At 55.4% G+C, this 13,736-nt stretch overlaps 5 protein-coding genes across 5 annotated transcripts; 2 read left to right on the top strand and 3 right to left on the bottom strand.

Annotated features, from left to right (window-relative positions):
- Positions 1-166: 166 nt before the first annotated feature.
- PG998_002311 (gmc oxidoreductase protein) lies at positions 167-2,201 on the bottom strand (the record flags this gene model as incomplete). The annotated part of the gene is made up of 3 exons (XM_066869129.1): positions 167-213; positions 266-1,739; positions 1,806-2,201. The coding sequence occupies 3 exons, from the start codon at positions 2,199-2,201 to the stop codon at positions 167-169; spliced, it is 1,917 nt and encodes a 638-aa protein (XP_066737544.1).
- A 3,130-nt stretch (positions 2,202-5,331) lies between these two features.
- PG998_002312 (uncharacterized protein) lies at positions 5,332-6,444 on the top strand (the record flags this gene model as incomplete). Its single annotated transcript, XM_066869130.1, has 1 exon — positions 5,332-6,444. The coding sequence occupies one exon, from the start codon at positions 5,332-5,334 to the stop codon at positions 6,442-6,444; it is 1,113 nt and encodes a 370-aa protein (XP_066737545.1).
- A 455-nt stretch (positions 6,445-6,899) lies between these two features.
- On the bottom strand, positions 6,900-7,444 carry PG998_002313 (uncharacterized protein; the record flags this gene model as incomplete). The annotated part of the gene is made up of 2 exons (XM_066869131.1): positions 6,900-7,220; positions 7,262-7,444. 2 exons carry the CDS (start codon positions 7,442-7,444, stop codon positions 6,900-6,902), a joined length of 504 nt encoding a protein of 167 aa, XP_066737546.1.
- A 1,971-nt stretch (positions 7,445-9,415) lies between these two features.
- On the top strand, positions 9,416-11,484 carry PG998_002314 (choline dehydrogenase; the record flags this gene model as incomplete). Its single annotated transcript, XM_066869132.1, has 2 exons — positions 9,416-11,254; positions 11,290-11,484. 2 exons carry the CDS (start codon positions 9,416-9,418, stop codon positions 11,482-11,484), a joined length of 2,034 nt encoding a protein of 677 aa, XP_066737547.1.
- A 1,155-nt stretch (positions 11,485-12,639) lies between these two features.
- PG998_002315 (uncharacterized protein) lies at positions 12,640-13,735 on the bottom strand (the record flags this gene model as incomplete). The annotated part of the gene is made up of 3 exons (XM_066869133.1): positions 12,640-13,125; positions 13,225-13,541; positions 13,615-13,735. 3 exons carry the CDS (start codon positions 13,733-13,735, stop codon positions 12,640-12,642), a joined length of 924 nt encoding a protein of 307 aa, XP_066737548.1.
- Position 13,736: the final 1 nt, after the last annotated feature.

The raw sequence follows: 13,736 nt of genomic DNA on the forward strand, positions 1-13,736 counted from the left end.
AGAGGAAAATTCTTTGACTAGATACATGAATCCAAAAAGAAGAAATTAGATACAGAACAACAGTTGTCCGTATACAGTCTAATACACATTCAAAAAGAATGAAGGTTCATAGTTTATAGGTGCTTAGCAAAGGAAAAGGAAGAAGAAAAGCAAAATGCTATCACATCTAGCATTTGTGAGAGATGCTACAGGCAATCTTTTCAGCCAAAGCGTCTGCATGCAATAGTCAGTATTATTTCTCCAAGATGGCTGACTGGGAGCTTACAGATGGTAGACTGGGGGTGACCCGGCGGCAAGAATGGAAAGGAAGACGCATCAACGACACGCAGACCCTGAACTCCAACAACTCGGGCCTCACTATCGACGACGGTATTGGGGTCGTCGGCCCTGCCCATGCGACAAGTGCTGGAGCCGTGGAAAATGGTGTTGTAGCTCTTGCGAATGCTGGCGCGTATTTCGTCATCCGACTTAGCCGCCAAGCCGGGGTATGCCTCTTCGCCGATGCGGAACTTGGCGAGGGCGTTCGACTGCCAGAATTGGCGCGCGCGCTTGAACCCGGCGAGCATCAGCTCGACGTCGACGGCGTCGACGAGGAAGTTGGGGTCCAGGGACGGGTGGTCACGCGTGTCGGCCGAGGCGATATTGACGGACCCGCGCGACCGCGGCGTGCTGAGCACCACGGCCAGCGACGCGTAGTTGATCCCGTCGAAGGGCTTGCCTGAAGGCCGCGTGTCTTCCTGCACGCCTACGTACGCGGCCGAGCTGATGTACTCTATCTCGGGCCAATCGGCAGGGTATTTGGCGAGCTCGGCGCGCGTTTTGGTGGATAGGCTCGACCGGAGGGGCTCGGGCACCTTCTCCCACGCGAGGACCTCGGTAATGGGGTTCGAGTACATGCCCGACCCGTTCTCGTGGAACAAGGCGGCCTGGCGGGCAGCGAAGACGGGGTCCTGCAGCGACGAGATAGTCGGCGCGTTGACTTGGTAGGTAATGGCCGAGAACACGTGGTCCTGCAAGTTCTGGCCCACGCCCGGGCGATCGGCGACGACCGGGACGCCATGGCGCCGGAGCAGCCCGGCGGGACCCACCCCTGAGGCCTGCAAGAGCTGCGGGGAGCCGATGAAGCCACCCGACACGATGACCTCCTTCTGGGCGGCCAGGATATACTCGCGGCCCCCGGTGTCGACCACGACGCCCGTGGCCCGCTTCTTCCCGTCGAAGAGGATACGTTTCGCCATCGCCTCGTTGTAGACGGTGTAGTCGGGGTTCTGCAGCGTGGGCCTCAGGAAGGCCGTCTCGGCCGACTCGCGCACGCCGTTGGGCTGGATGGTGGTCATAGTGTACGATTGGCCGCTAAGCTTTCCGTCGAGAAAGCTGCCCTTGGTGACGTCGAGGCCGATGGCCTTGAGGCCCAGGACGGCCCAAGTGCCAAAGGCCTGGGCGTAATTGGGGAAAGTTACCGAGACTCCGGTGGCGGGGGCGTTGTTCTTCCGGGCCAGTCTCTCATCGTAGTCCGGCGTGGCGTTGGCGGATCGGAGATCGGACCGGGGAGGCGAGAACTTGATGGCCCTTTCGTAGTAAGGCAGGAAGTTTTCAAACTCGTAGCTTTTATCGCCGACCGTGTCCGCCCACATTTTGAGGGAGCCCTTGGTTGGTCTTTGATAGGCCATGTAATGTCTGGCCGAGCTTCCGCCGAAGCATTTACCGCGCGCATAATGCATAGGAGCGTTGTCAGCACCCTAATTATTTACAAAAATAGTTGTTAGTATCTCATTCTAGATTGAGGTTAGTTTAGTGAAACTTGCCTTTTGCGGTTCTGAGATGTAACCCCAGTCGATACCGGGTTGCCAGTCATCCTTACCCTTGCCGCCCCAAAGGTAGTCATTGGCCGGAAGCTGGCTAAGGTTGCCGTTGGAAAGTTCATAGAAAGTCCCGGCTTCTACCACGGCTACGGTGCCGGCTTTTTGCTCGACTAGTCTCGTGGCAAGGGTCAAGCCGCCGATACCGCCTCCGACTACAACATAGTCAAACGTTCGATTTCTGCCGGGTACTCCAAAGGACCCTAGAACACTCTCATCACTTGGGCCAGGCGGGCCAGGAGGCTTGGGAGGCCCATGAGGAGGCGGTGGTGGTGGTGGTGCGCCAACTGGAATGGACTGCACGGCCGCTGCCAGTGCAAAAAGGAGGTAGCCAGAATGCATCGTGGGGACAAATTCGAAAATGGGCAATGAAAAAAGAAAGCCAAAAGGGGAGGAAGGAGTAATCACCGAGAAGATCTATGAATGAGAGTTTTGTATAGTTATAATTCAGTATTGAAGATCTCTGGGCCTGCTTCACGATATATACATCGAGTCCCTGGTGGTCACAAGGCCCTTTCATCAACACAAAAGCCCCCTCGAGAGACTATTTACACTTTCTTGTCGCCAGCTTAGTTAATACTGACCAGTGGCTTGGACGAGGCAATACCCGGAAAGAATCCTAAAGGATGCCCATCTTTCTCAAGCGTACGCAAATCTACCATGGGCTTGGTAATACCTCTAGCCCCTGTTCTTGATCCCGAGTCACTGTTCATTCAGCCAAGATAATAATAGATGATCCTTCGATGGCCAGGGGCTGAGATAGGAGAAACTGTATTGCGGCGACTAATAGACATATTCAGCAGTGGGATTCACCTTGAGTGCAGTAAGAAAATGTTGCGGTTGGTGGTGGCTTCACCTATTCGGTTCCTCCAGTAGTGGTAGGTGAGATGAGGCGTAGTCGACCCCCTTACTCGAGTGATGTTGGTGTTCAGTCCAGAACTTGGCCCCCCTTTTCTCAGGGGGCTTCAAATGGCTCGGTCACTGAACAGACATGGTTGCAATGTTAGCATGAATTATTTTCGATACTACGGTCCTTCTGCTCCAGATTCCTGGGATGGCTGAGTACTTTTGTGGCCGATGATTGGTTGTAAAGGGTACGTTCAGTACAAGAGGAAGACTAGCTGGTGAGGCTACAAGCTGAACGAGCTGAACGAGAGCGCCTGAGATCTCATGACTACCATGGCCAGCCGCGAGGAGCTATCCATGAAGTCGTTGGAATCCATGACTGATCCTACGCTTGCATCAGGTTGCATACCACGTGTTTACTTTAGGTGAGACAAGATAGGATGAGCTGAGCCGTCCCGTCCCACGTGCGTTCCAGTTTTACCTACTAAGTACATGGACGAGATGGAGTCAGCAAGCCTAGGTACGGCACCGGTCTTTGGAGAGTGTCGGCGGGCGGGGGTCGAACTTTCTCATCGGACAGCTAAAAGACCCTCGTTTTAGGTCAGGGGCAACACACCCTACGACCCAAGAACTCGCTAAATGTTTCTTGTCGTGGCTTATAAGCATTAAAATGCTCACGCTGACGGGAAAATGCTTGTCTCAGCTTCCTCAGCCGCAGCTACGTTAAAGAGAGAGAAAAGAATTCTCACATGGTGTATTATCGGGCGCCGTGGAACACACTGAAGGTGCAGGGAGAATCTGGAAGATCCAATAAGACATGGCCATTTTCAAGACCGCCTTGCACAGGATTACTAGGCCGGACACTCGAGAAAAACATGGCTGATGGCCAACTGATGTGGCTGCCAACTACTTTGCTGTGTGTAAAGGTCCAGATGGATCTGAGCCCTGCATGAGACCCGAAGTACGGTGTGTGACGAGAGGCTGACGTGTGCGAGGGTGTCTCTTTTACGAGACTTACAAGATGTGTGTGGTGTAGGAGAAGCCGCTGGGAACTGTGCGGTGTTTCCCGGGCTTGTAATTGTCGCTCAAGGTACTTGTGTAGTTATTTTGGTCTGTATATGAAAGTCCAACTATGTCGGAGGATTCATGCAGTCCGCGTAGCCCTGGTGATCTCTCGTTTGGAGGTTTGAATACGGCTTCCGACCTGCCCAAAATGGTGGCAGGCGGAGGGAGCAGGAAGAGGGGCGAAGTTTGGCAGCCCATACGTACACAACCTATAACCTCAACACCCAGATCAATGACAGGCAGACGTGAATAAGGCGGAGACGGTTGTGTGTCACTATAGGCAGAGTGTGCAGTGCAGGGTAAGCAGGGGGGCAAGTAAGCTTACGTGCATGATATTATGTAGCCAAGTAATGTTACATACAATACGCTGAAGAAGCGACGCATGCATAAAAACCTCGTCTTCTTATTTCGACCCTAGCTTATCCGATCGGCTTATTCAGCTTACCCTCTCCGTCCTTTCGTCCCTTCGTCCCAACGTCGAGGCTAGACGTATGCCGGTGTCGTGACTGCGTTTCCAGCTCATCCGGCATGAAGTAGTTGGCAGGTTGTTTAGCCAAAGTCAGCCAAGACGTTGTTCGAGGACACAACTGAGCTGATATGCACCACCAGAGGCCGGCCGTAGGCAGTTATACCGTCTGCACAGACCAAAAGCCCCTAAGCCCCTAAGCCCCTAGGGCTTTTGACTTTCGGACTTTACCCGCCCGCCAACTGCGTGTTTTGCATTGGTTGACCACGGGCGCTGCAGCCGCATCCTGCCGGGCCTGCACCACCCAAACTACTGCACTGCACTATATCCACTTCCCTACTTCCTAGCCTCTAGCGCTTCGTGCCTCTGTTTCTGCCTCTACATCCTCGTCCACATCCTCGTCCCGTCCCACTGGCCGTATTGCCGTGCTTGACGATATTCCGTCGAAGGATCATTCAAATGCATGCGACGCAACCATCAGCCCTTCCTCGATTGCCACTCCATGGCAAGCAAAAGGCCAGCAATCATTTGAAAAGGGAAAGCAGCCTTATTATTCCCTCTATAACCCACCAAGAAACGCCCCTAGCCACAGTCGCACACACGGGTCGCGATTACACAAGTTACAAGTTGCTATGTTCATCACCTTCAAGAGTTCGAATGGCCGGAAGAAGAGCGCGGGCGCTGCCATGGAGCAGGTCGCCGCAAGGAATGCCCGGGGTTCTACTTCTGCGAATGCCCCAGTCCCCGCTCCCGCTGCCGCTCCAGTTGCGACGACTCAGCCTTCAGCTTCGCCTTCGGACAGATCAGATTCCCCAGCGACTCATCCACTTCGTCGACCCCGGCCTGCCTCACGACCCCCATGTATAGCTTGTCATTCCAAAAAAGGTAAGAACCATATGTTCGGATGCGAAGATTCCACATAGTAGTCCCTAGGCTGACCACTAGCCTGCGCACTACGCCAGATTCAATGCACCGGCCGTTTTCGCGATTGTGACAGATGCATCGCGAGATCCCAGGCCTGCCTCTTCCCCATGACCCCGCGCCCCCCAGATGCGCCGCCGCCAAACCCCACAATCCTTTACCGACAGCGCCAGCATGAGCGCCAGCGCCCGTGCGAGTGGAGATTCCAATCAGAGCCTGGCCATAACGCCGACCGATGAGATCGACTTGATGTCCACGCAGCCCAATCATGGCCACCCATTCCCCACGACGTCCACCTCACATGCAGTCCCGCTTAGACGGGAGGCCTTGATGGACCATGACCCTGATCAAGATGGCGGCTTCGATGACCTCCAGCACAAAATGTACTCCAATATCGACTTCTTCTCCCACTTCGGCCTGCAGCCCGAGCAGCAACATGCGCTGTCCACGCAATCTGCTGGACCAACACAAAATAGCCATGGCCAAGGACAAGGGCAAGACTCCATATTTGCCCCCGGCTTCCCCACACTGGCCAACTTGGGCCTCATGGGAATCCAGCAGCCGCCGAGCCCGCCGGGTAGCGCCATCTCTTCCGCCGCCGGCACCACCGCCGCTACCTTCTCTCACAATGGCAGCATGGACAAGGACAAGGCACCACCCAATCCGGAACAATGTGCCTGTCTCAATGACCAACTGCGTGCGATCCAGCAGCTAGACGACGACCACTTCCGCATAACCACCTTGTCGCTCGACCAGGTTCTCCAGCTCCAGAAAATGCTGATGGCACAGTGCAACAACTCTCTCCGATGCTCCTCTTGCCAGCCGTTGCCCACTGTCCATAGCGTCCTCGTCATCATCTGCGACCGCCTGACCGAGATGTTCGAGTGTATTCATAAGAGACTTAAGAGACTTCACCAGCATCTCGCCGACAATGAACACGCCACCGTACAGGAACAGGGAGAATCCGAGGGGCACGCCGACTATCCGGCTCAGCTCTTCTGCGGGTCCACGGGCGAGATAGCCGGCATGGCCACTTGCAACACGGCCCTCTTCAAGCCCGCTTTTCAGGATTCGTATTCCCACATGGAGCAGATCCACATGATGAAAGGACTGCTCAGCATGCAAGTAAAAGGCTTCCAGGACCTTCTCGTACGCGTGCGCAGTCCCATCCAGGCCTGGGGAAGCCAGGCCCGCTTGTCCAAGGTGGCGTCGCTGCTGTCGCGTATGGAGAGGGCTGGGGCCAACATCGATGACGTGCTGCAAACCATCCTGGATGAGACGATGTAATGAAAAAGTGAATGGCCAACTCGAAGGATGAATGAATGAGTACAGGCGCGAGCCTATGATAAACTCAAATGTTGGCTGACTGGGCTACCACGACACTGGCCCGGAGGGGGGGGGGGAGGGGAGGTAAGCCATTTTGTCCGTCAAAGCTATGCGAGGTCTGTCTTGGTAGCACATGCGCATTACCCGATATTGAAGGTATCAATGGCGTGGCCCATCCGGCATGTGCTACGTCTACCGTCAACACATGACGTGAATTGGCGAGCCAGTGTGCAGCAGGTAGCCTGTGTGATGACAGCAGGTTCCACGGGCCTGAAAAGGGGCAGAGTTATCGATCGTACTATTCATGTATGGTGTCCGTGTGTACTATCTCTACTTGCGGCTACATACATCCCACGTCAGCCTGCCAGTTCACGTGAACTACACACCACTCGGCCACCCCGCTAACTACTCGTCCTTCATTCTGCTCCTGGGAGCGCGAAATCCTTCATGAAGACGGCCACATAATCTTTCTTGCCCAGCGGCGCGCCCTTGCTGCGGAGGATGGCGTACGTGACGCTGAGGTGGTGGAAGTAGACAGTCGGCAGCGCGTATTTCTGCACGAAGTCGAGGGCCGAGCAGCGCAGGCACTGGTTGAAAAACCAGCATGAGACGTCGACACGCTCCTTGCCGTCGACATCGGCGCTCCGCACGGTTGTTAGTTGCGCGAGCGTCTCGTCTAGGAGCGTGTACATCTTTTCGAGGGATTGACCCCTCTCAGTGATCTTGGCGGCCAGCTCCTGTCCGCCCCCGCGAGCTCGTTAATGGTGGTGCGCGCGACGACCAAGATGACGGTAATTTGCAGGCGCAGGTCGAACATGTCCGGGTACACGCGCTCCGACAGCAGGGTTTCGGGGTCGAGACCGCGGGCGCGCGCGAAGGCCTCGCCTTTTTCCAGAACCTGCCTGGTGGTCTGCAGGACCTCGGTCAGCACCGGGATACTGAGATTGTAGAGGGAAGTCATCTTGTGTGTGGATGCGTCGAAAATAGATTTCTTGAGACTAGCAATAGGGTGGTGGGTGTATGGAGGCGTTTCTTTAGCTGGCTTCGTGGATGTGTTGGATGACGGCTTGACGATGGATTCACTTGTCCCAGGGTCATGCCCTTTGTATACGCCTTCCTTTCTTTCTCTGTCACGACCAATGCTACGGGTGTAGTAAGCCTAGCCGTACCAAATTCATGATTCACAAGGTGCCCTCAGCTCGTACGGCTACAAGGTTGCCCATTCCTGTGAAAAGCCAGATTGGCCTGGGCAGTGTATCGCTCCCTCTTACATCTCGACAGATCTTTCTATCAAGGTTCAATTACCTAGTTGGGAAATCCCATAAGCGGTTTCCCGTCCCTGGCAGTAGCACACATACTGACTAATATAGCTTCCATGGTCTTTCCCTTCTGGGTCTGTGGTAGCAGCGTATGACGTCTATTGTTTATTGGTCGGTTGCATGCACGCCCCTCAGCCCCTGTGCTACCCCCTGGAACTTCTACTGGGCAGAATACAAGAAATTGGCAAGTCAGCACCGATTTCTGATCTTGCTGACAAATTATCTATAGCATGAATTGCAACCCAGAACACACCCCAACTCAAGAGTGGGACTTTGGGTAGTTTGGTGCCATTTTCCTATTATGTGCTCAATAATACATACCTCAGCTTGAGAGTGCTTCATTACTCGTATTCTAGGCTTTACGTCTAGATGGCCTGAAAGCAAAGTCAGGTGGTTCTGAAGTTAGCTGCTTACGCAGCAACTAAGGAGCAACTCAGGAGACTGCTTATTCGTTAGACGTATGAGTCGACTGCCTGCCACCTAGAACATCATCCTATGAGACGAGTAATAGAGCGGGGGGTTTCAATATCACAGCCTCTACGGAAATGGTCGCAGGGTAGCTAAAACTTATTTTTAGTTGCTAATGGCCGATGTAGGTGAGATGGCTAGAACCCGAATCCCAAAAACGACGAATCCACTCCACACGTGTCGGCGTAATTGCACAGAAAGGCTTGTTCACCGGAGTAAGGGCTGCATCCTCTCAGCCACAGTAGCATTCCAGCCGCCTAATCGGCGTTTCTCTGCTAGGGGATTTCGTATACTCCTCAAGATGCAGCCCTAACGGTGCAGCTTAAGCGAGAGATGTCAGGCACCTATCCGTCCTCTTCAGCTTATTGTAATATCAGACAAAGCACTCAGCCACGAGCCTCTTTCATCTTCACAACTTACTCTCAGCCTTTGTGACTATTTCCGTGGCTGATCACACATATCCAATACGCCCTGTGATGGCCACGCCATGGAAACACCGAAGGATGTAAAGGATTGTGAAGAGAAGCTTCCCATTTTCATTCTTTGCGGCTTCAAACGCAGACTGATGGATCTTGTGGCTATCTGACTCAGCTCCGTTCAGGGTGGCTCGATTCTCTACTCGTACCAAGGCGAAGCAGAGAACCCCCTATTACCCCATGGCGCCTGCCTGTTTCCCCGTACGATTCATTACTCGACACATGACAGAGCATGATAGTCTCTACAGACGACCCTTACATGTGGCTATGAATTCTTCATTGGGTTGAATCTCGCGAGAACGTGGCTTCCGTGCCTCAGCGGCGAGAAGGATCGCAATACCAGCAAGCTAGCTGACGGCGTCTCTCAGCTAACATGCAACTGAGGTGATGCTGCATAGGTCTGGGATCATGAGGCCTAACAGTCGCGCTGACGATACAAATGATAAATGGGAAGAAACCTCTCTAGACATATATATATATACTAGTAATTTGCAGCGCAACTTATACCAGATCTTCCGTTTAACACGATAATTAACAAGAAAAACGAAGCACATCCATCATATCTATTTCTTATTCTACTTCCATAATCACACTCACTGATTCTGATACGCCAGTCCCTCTTTGTTCCTTGCAAATCTACTAGGCATTTGTTCATTTTCCCTGGAAACCATGAAATCTCTCGTGCCTCTGTTGGCATACCTTGCCATAACGGCGGGCGGTGGTGCGCATGCCAGCCCTCTCAGCGAGGATACTCTCAACAAGTCAGACTATGAGTACATAGTCGTCGGCTCCGGGCCCGGTGGCGGTCCTCTAGCGGCCAACCTAGCACGCAGAGGGCGCAAGGTCCTCCTGCTCGAAGCCGGCGACGACCAGGGTCTCAACATCAACCAGACTGTTCCTGCCTTTGGCCCAACTTCCTCGGAAGACGAGACCATGAGCTGGGGCTTCTTCGTCAAGCACTTTCAAGATCCGCAAGAGGCCGCCAAAGACCCCAAGATGGCGTGGGACACCCCCGACGGCAAAGTGTACGTCGGCCTGGACCCGCCACACGGATCGACGCAGAAGGGAATCTTCTACCCCCGCGCCGGCACCCTCGGGGGCTGCGGGAGCCACAACGCCCTCATCGCCACCTTGCCACGCAACTCCGACTGGGAGTACATCGCCGACGCCACGGGTGACCGCTCTTGGTCACCCGACGCGATGCAGAAGTACTTTGAGAGGCTGGAGCGCTGCCTCTACCTACCCAAAGGCACGCCTGGACACGGGTTCGACGGCTGGCTCGAGATGGAGCTCCAGGACAAGGTCTGGCAGGACAGCAATAAGGAGATTCTGAAGCCGGCGCTCAAATTCTCGCACCAGAAAGACTTCAAGAGTGACATGAACGCTCCACACGCCCAGGACGCCGACGGCACCTTTAGTCTCCCCCTGACGATGAGCAAGAGAGGCCGACGTAACGGTGCTCGCAGCTTTGTTGTAGCTACGGCGAACGCCAGGAACAAGGATGGCTCGAAGAAATACCCCTTGTACGTCAAGACGCACGCATTTGTGACCAAGGTTCTTTTCGACGACGACTTCCACGGCGTTGTGGCTGGTGGTGATGATGCCCGGAAGCCGGCACGCAAACCAAAAGCTGTTGGCGTCGAGTACGTGGAAGGAAAGAGCTTATACAAGGCGGACCCGCGCTCGAATCCGAAGGGGGCGCCGCCGGCTGAAAACGCCAGGAAGCGCATACGTGCATCGCGAGAGGTCGTTGTGGCGGGCGGGGCTTTCAATACACCCCAGATCCTGAAGCTGAGCGGCATCGGGCCCAAGGCAGAGCTGCGCAAGTTCAACATCCCCGTGCGCGTGGACCTGCCGGGCGTCGGGACCAACCTGCAGGACAACTACGAGTACTCAGTCGCGGCGCGGAGCCCGCAGGTCGTGTCGCTCCTGGCCAAAGGCGTGGTCAACGGAACCGACACCTACCTGCAGCAGTGGAAGGCGTCCGGCACGGGCCCTTACAAAGGCGACGGCATCGAGACGGCCGTGCTGAACCGGACGCGGCTCGCCAAGACGGACGAGGAGGACCTGTTTCTGTACAGCACGCCCCTGTACTTCACGGGCTTCTTCCCGGGTTACTCCAAGAACGCAACGGGCGGCGACGGCCATGCGTACACCTGGATCGTCCTCAAGTTCCGGCAGGAAGACCAGTCGGGCACCGTAACGCTGCGCTCGGGCAACCCGTTCGACGTGCCCACCATCAACTTCGAGTTCTACGCCGACCCGGACGCGGCGCACCCCCACAACGACGGGAGGCACGACCTCGACGTCATGGCCGAGGGCGTGCGCATCGTGCGCGGGTTCCTGGATGCGGTCCCTTCGCCCGGGGTCGGGCCCCTCCACGAGGTCCTGCCCGGCCGCGACGCGACCAACACGGCGGAAAAGCTCCGGCACGACATCAAGCACAACTCCTTCTCGCACCACGCCGCCAGCTCGTGTCCCATCGGCGGCGACGGCGACCCCTGGCGTGTCTGGACTCGCGGTTCCGCGTGCGCGGCGTCGAGGGCCTGCGTGTCGTCGACGCGTCCGTGTTCCCGCGCGTTCCCGGCACGTTCCCGCAGCTGCCCGTTTACATGATCAGTGAGAAGGCGGTGGACGTCATGCTGGAGGATGCGGGGTTCAGGCCGCCGCACAAGATCAACTACGATGATGCGACGCTGGAGAGCATCAGAGAGGACGAAGTGCTTATTGAGAACTAATTGACTATAGATGGGTGGATTCAGGGGTAATTTTTAGATTTCTTGTAGCTTTACATCATATAGACACTATGCACTCAGCAATAGTCATTTTCGTATCCGGTACTCCTTGAGTCCCCTAACTCTGGCGGAAATGTCCGATTCATCTAGCCAAGGGATTCGAGGCTATAGCCCCTTTCCTTCCTCAACAGCTCACAGTCTTCATCATGGTCGAATAGCTTGTTCTCACGTATCCACTTGGTATGCTTGCGTGAATCCTGCTTCCCTCACACTCCCCCATACCGCCAAGCAGAGGAAGGCGACGGCAGGGACCTGGATTCACGCCAAACGCCCGCCCAACTCAATAACGTACGATGCGTGCAGCTGAAAATAAGGCGCAACCAGACTTCGGTAGATAGTGGTCGACGCTATTATTAAGGGCTTGTATTTGACGATCCCTGCTGCTTCGGGGCCGCCCGGGGGCCCCTGTCGTGAAAGTCTTAACGGCTTTGGCTAGCGGTCGGGGGTCTTAATTGCAGGATACTTTCTGGGGACGACTCTTTGTCACTTTTCCCTGTTTTCCAGTAATTAGACCAATCGCCAACTGCCGTAAAAGCCCCTTCTTTTTGCAGAGACAGCCGTGTGTGCGAGTGCATCGCGCCATACTACGGGGCTTCTTGAGTCCTTGGCGAACGATTGAGTTAAAGTAGATGGTCTGAGGGCGAGATAAACTCCTGTCAATTCCGACGCACGAAATGCCGTAGGTGGGACAAAGGGAGGCAGGATGTTGGTTCACGACCAGCCAGAAATACCGAAGTAAGGGACGAACTTGGGGCCCAATGGACCCGTCTCGATGGCACAGGGGCACCTGCTAGCCAGCCCGGCCTGCTGGGTCACTTGGATTGACAGGAGATGATCCCTGGAAGTCACAAGGCCAACTGTTGCAATGACCAGAATGAGGCAGACGGTCAAAGAACCTAACCAGAAACCGGTAGCGCTGAAAACTTGACACTGAGCTTTCGGATCTTGCCTGGTACTGATGTAACCCTAAACTAATTGCAATTCACTACGTTGTAGAGGTAACCCTGCTCATGTTACATGCGACTCAGAACCTAAACCGGATCAAAGCCGACAATGTACCACCTTTTGACCTCAATTGAATCCCCCCAGTCTTTGACCCTATTCCGACGAAGTCAAGAAGTCCATTCCTCTGCTGACCTGCTTGGCCGCTTCGGGTGAGTCCCGAAGCTTAGACGCAAAGAGGTGTCCCGCGCCCTCGACCTCGACCATCTCGCACCGGACGCCCTTCGTCTGGAGCTGCCCCAGTAGGTGTCGGCTGAGCTCGATGGGGACAAGCTCGTCGCCGAGCCCGTGAACGATGAACACGGGCGGGAAGGTGCTGTGCACATTCCTGGCTGGGTCGAGCTCGTTATGCGCATCCAACTTGTCGTCGGGCGCGAAGATGACGTCGAAGATGGAGCTGTGCGTCGTGGCTGGCTCTATGCGCAGCGAGCTCGGATCCGCGTGCCTCTGCTGCGACGAGAGGCCCGACGCCACGGTCTGGCTGGCCGCCCTCCACCGATCGTCGCTGAAGTTGCAGGGGCCGCTCACGTCCAGGATTCCGGCGACGGTCCGGGGGACGTCCCATCCCTTACGCGAGTTAGCCTAATTCATTCAAACCATGGGAAACCAACGTCGCACATCGCCATTTGATGACGAAGACGACGTCGATTGCCATCTCATGAATATGATAGATTAACTCACCAATGATAATGCCAACAACCCACCGTAGGACATGCCCGACGCGTACACGCGGTCGTAGTCCACCGGGTAGAGTCCCGGGTGCTCCGCGTCCAGGGCCCGCTGCAAGCCACCGTCATAGACCCATGCCAGGAGGTCGCGGCAGTCTTGGATCGGCGCACTCAGTAGCGAGGATGACGAGCCGTTGGCGGAAGGGTCCAACGCTCGGTACTCCGGGCTGACAGCGACGCCGCGTCGCGCATGGACGAGGTCTTCGCTGTGCTGCCTGTTGACGATGGAGTACGAAACGCCCAGGCCGGCTTCGCTGGGGATGTCGATGACTGCAACAGCACTTGGGGGTTAGCGCAGAACAAATAGCGCCGCCACCTCATATACGCTCGTTGCTGAACTCACACACTGGGCATTTAACGCCGAAGGGGTAGCCTTCCTTGGCGTACGGGACCTGGATGTCCGCCTTGAGTTCACCGTCGTCGACGGTCTTGTATACGGCAGACAGGCAAAATGGGTTCTTCATG

This window comes from Apiospora kogelbergensis (genome assembly GCF_038363985.1).
Source record: "Apiospora kogelbergensis strain CBS 113332 chromosome Unknown utg000001l_segment0_segment0, whole genome shotgun sequence".
NCBI lineage: Eukaryota > Fungi > Ascomycota > Sordariomycetes > Amphisphaeriales > Apiosporaceae > Apiospora > Apiospora kogelbergensis.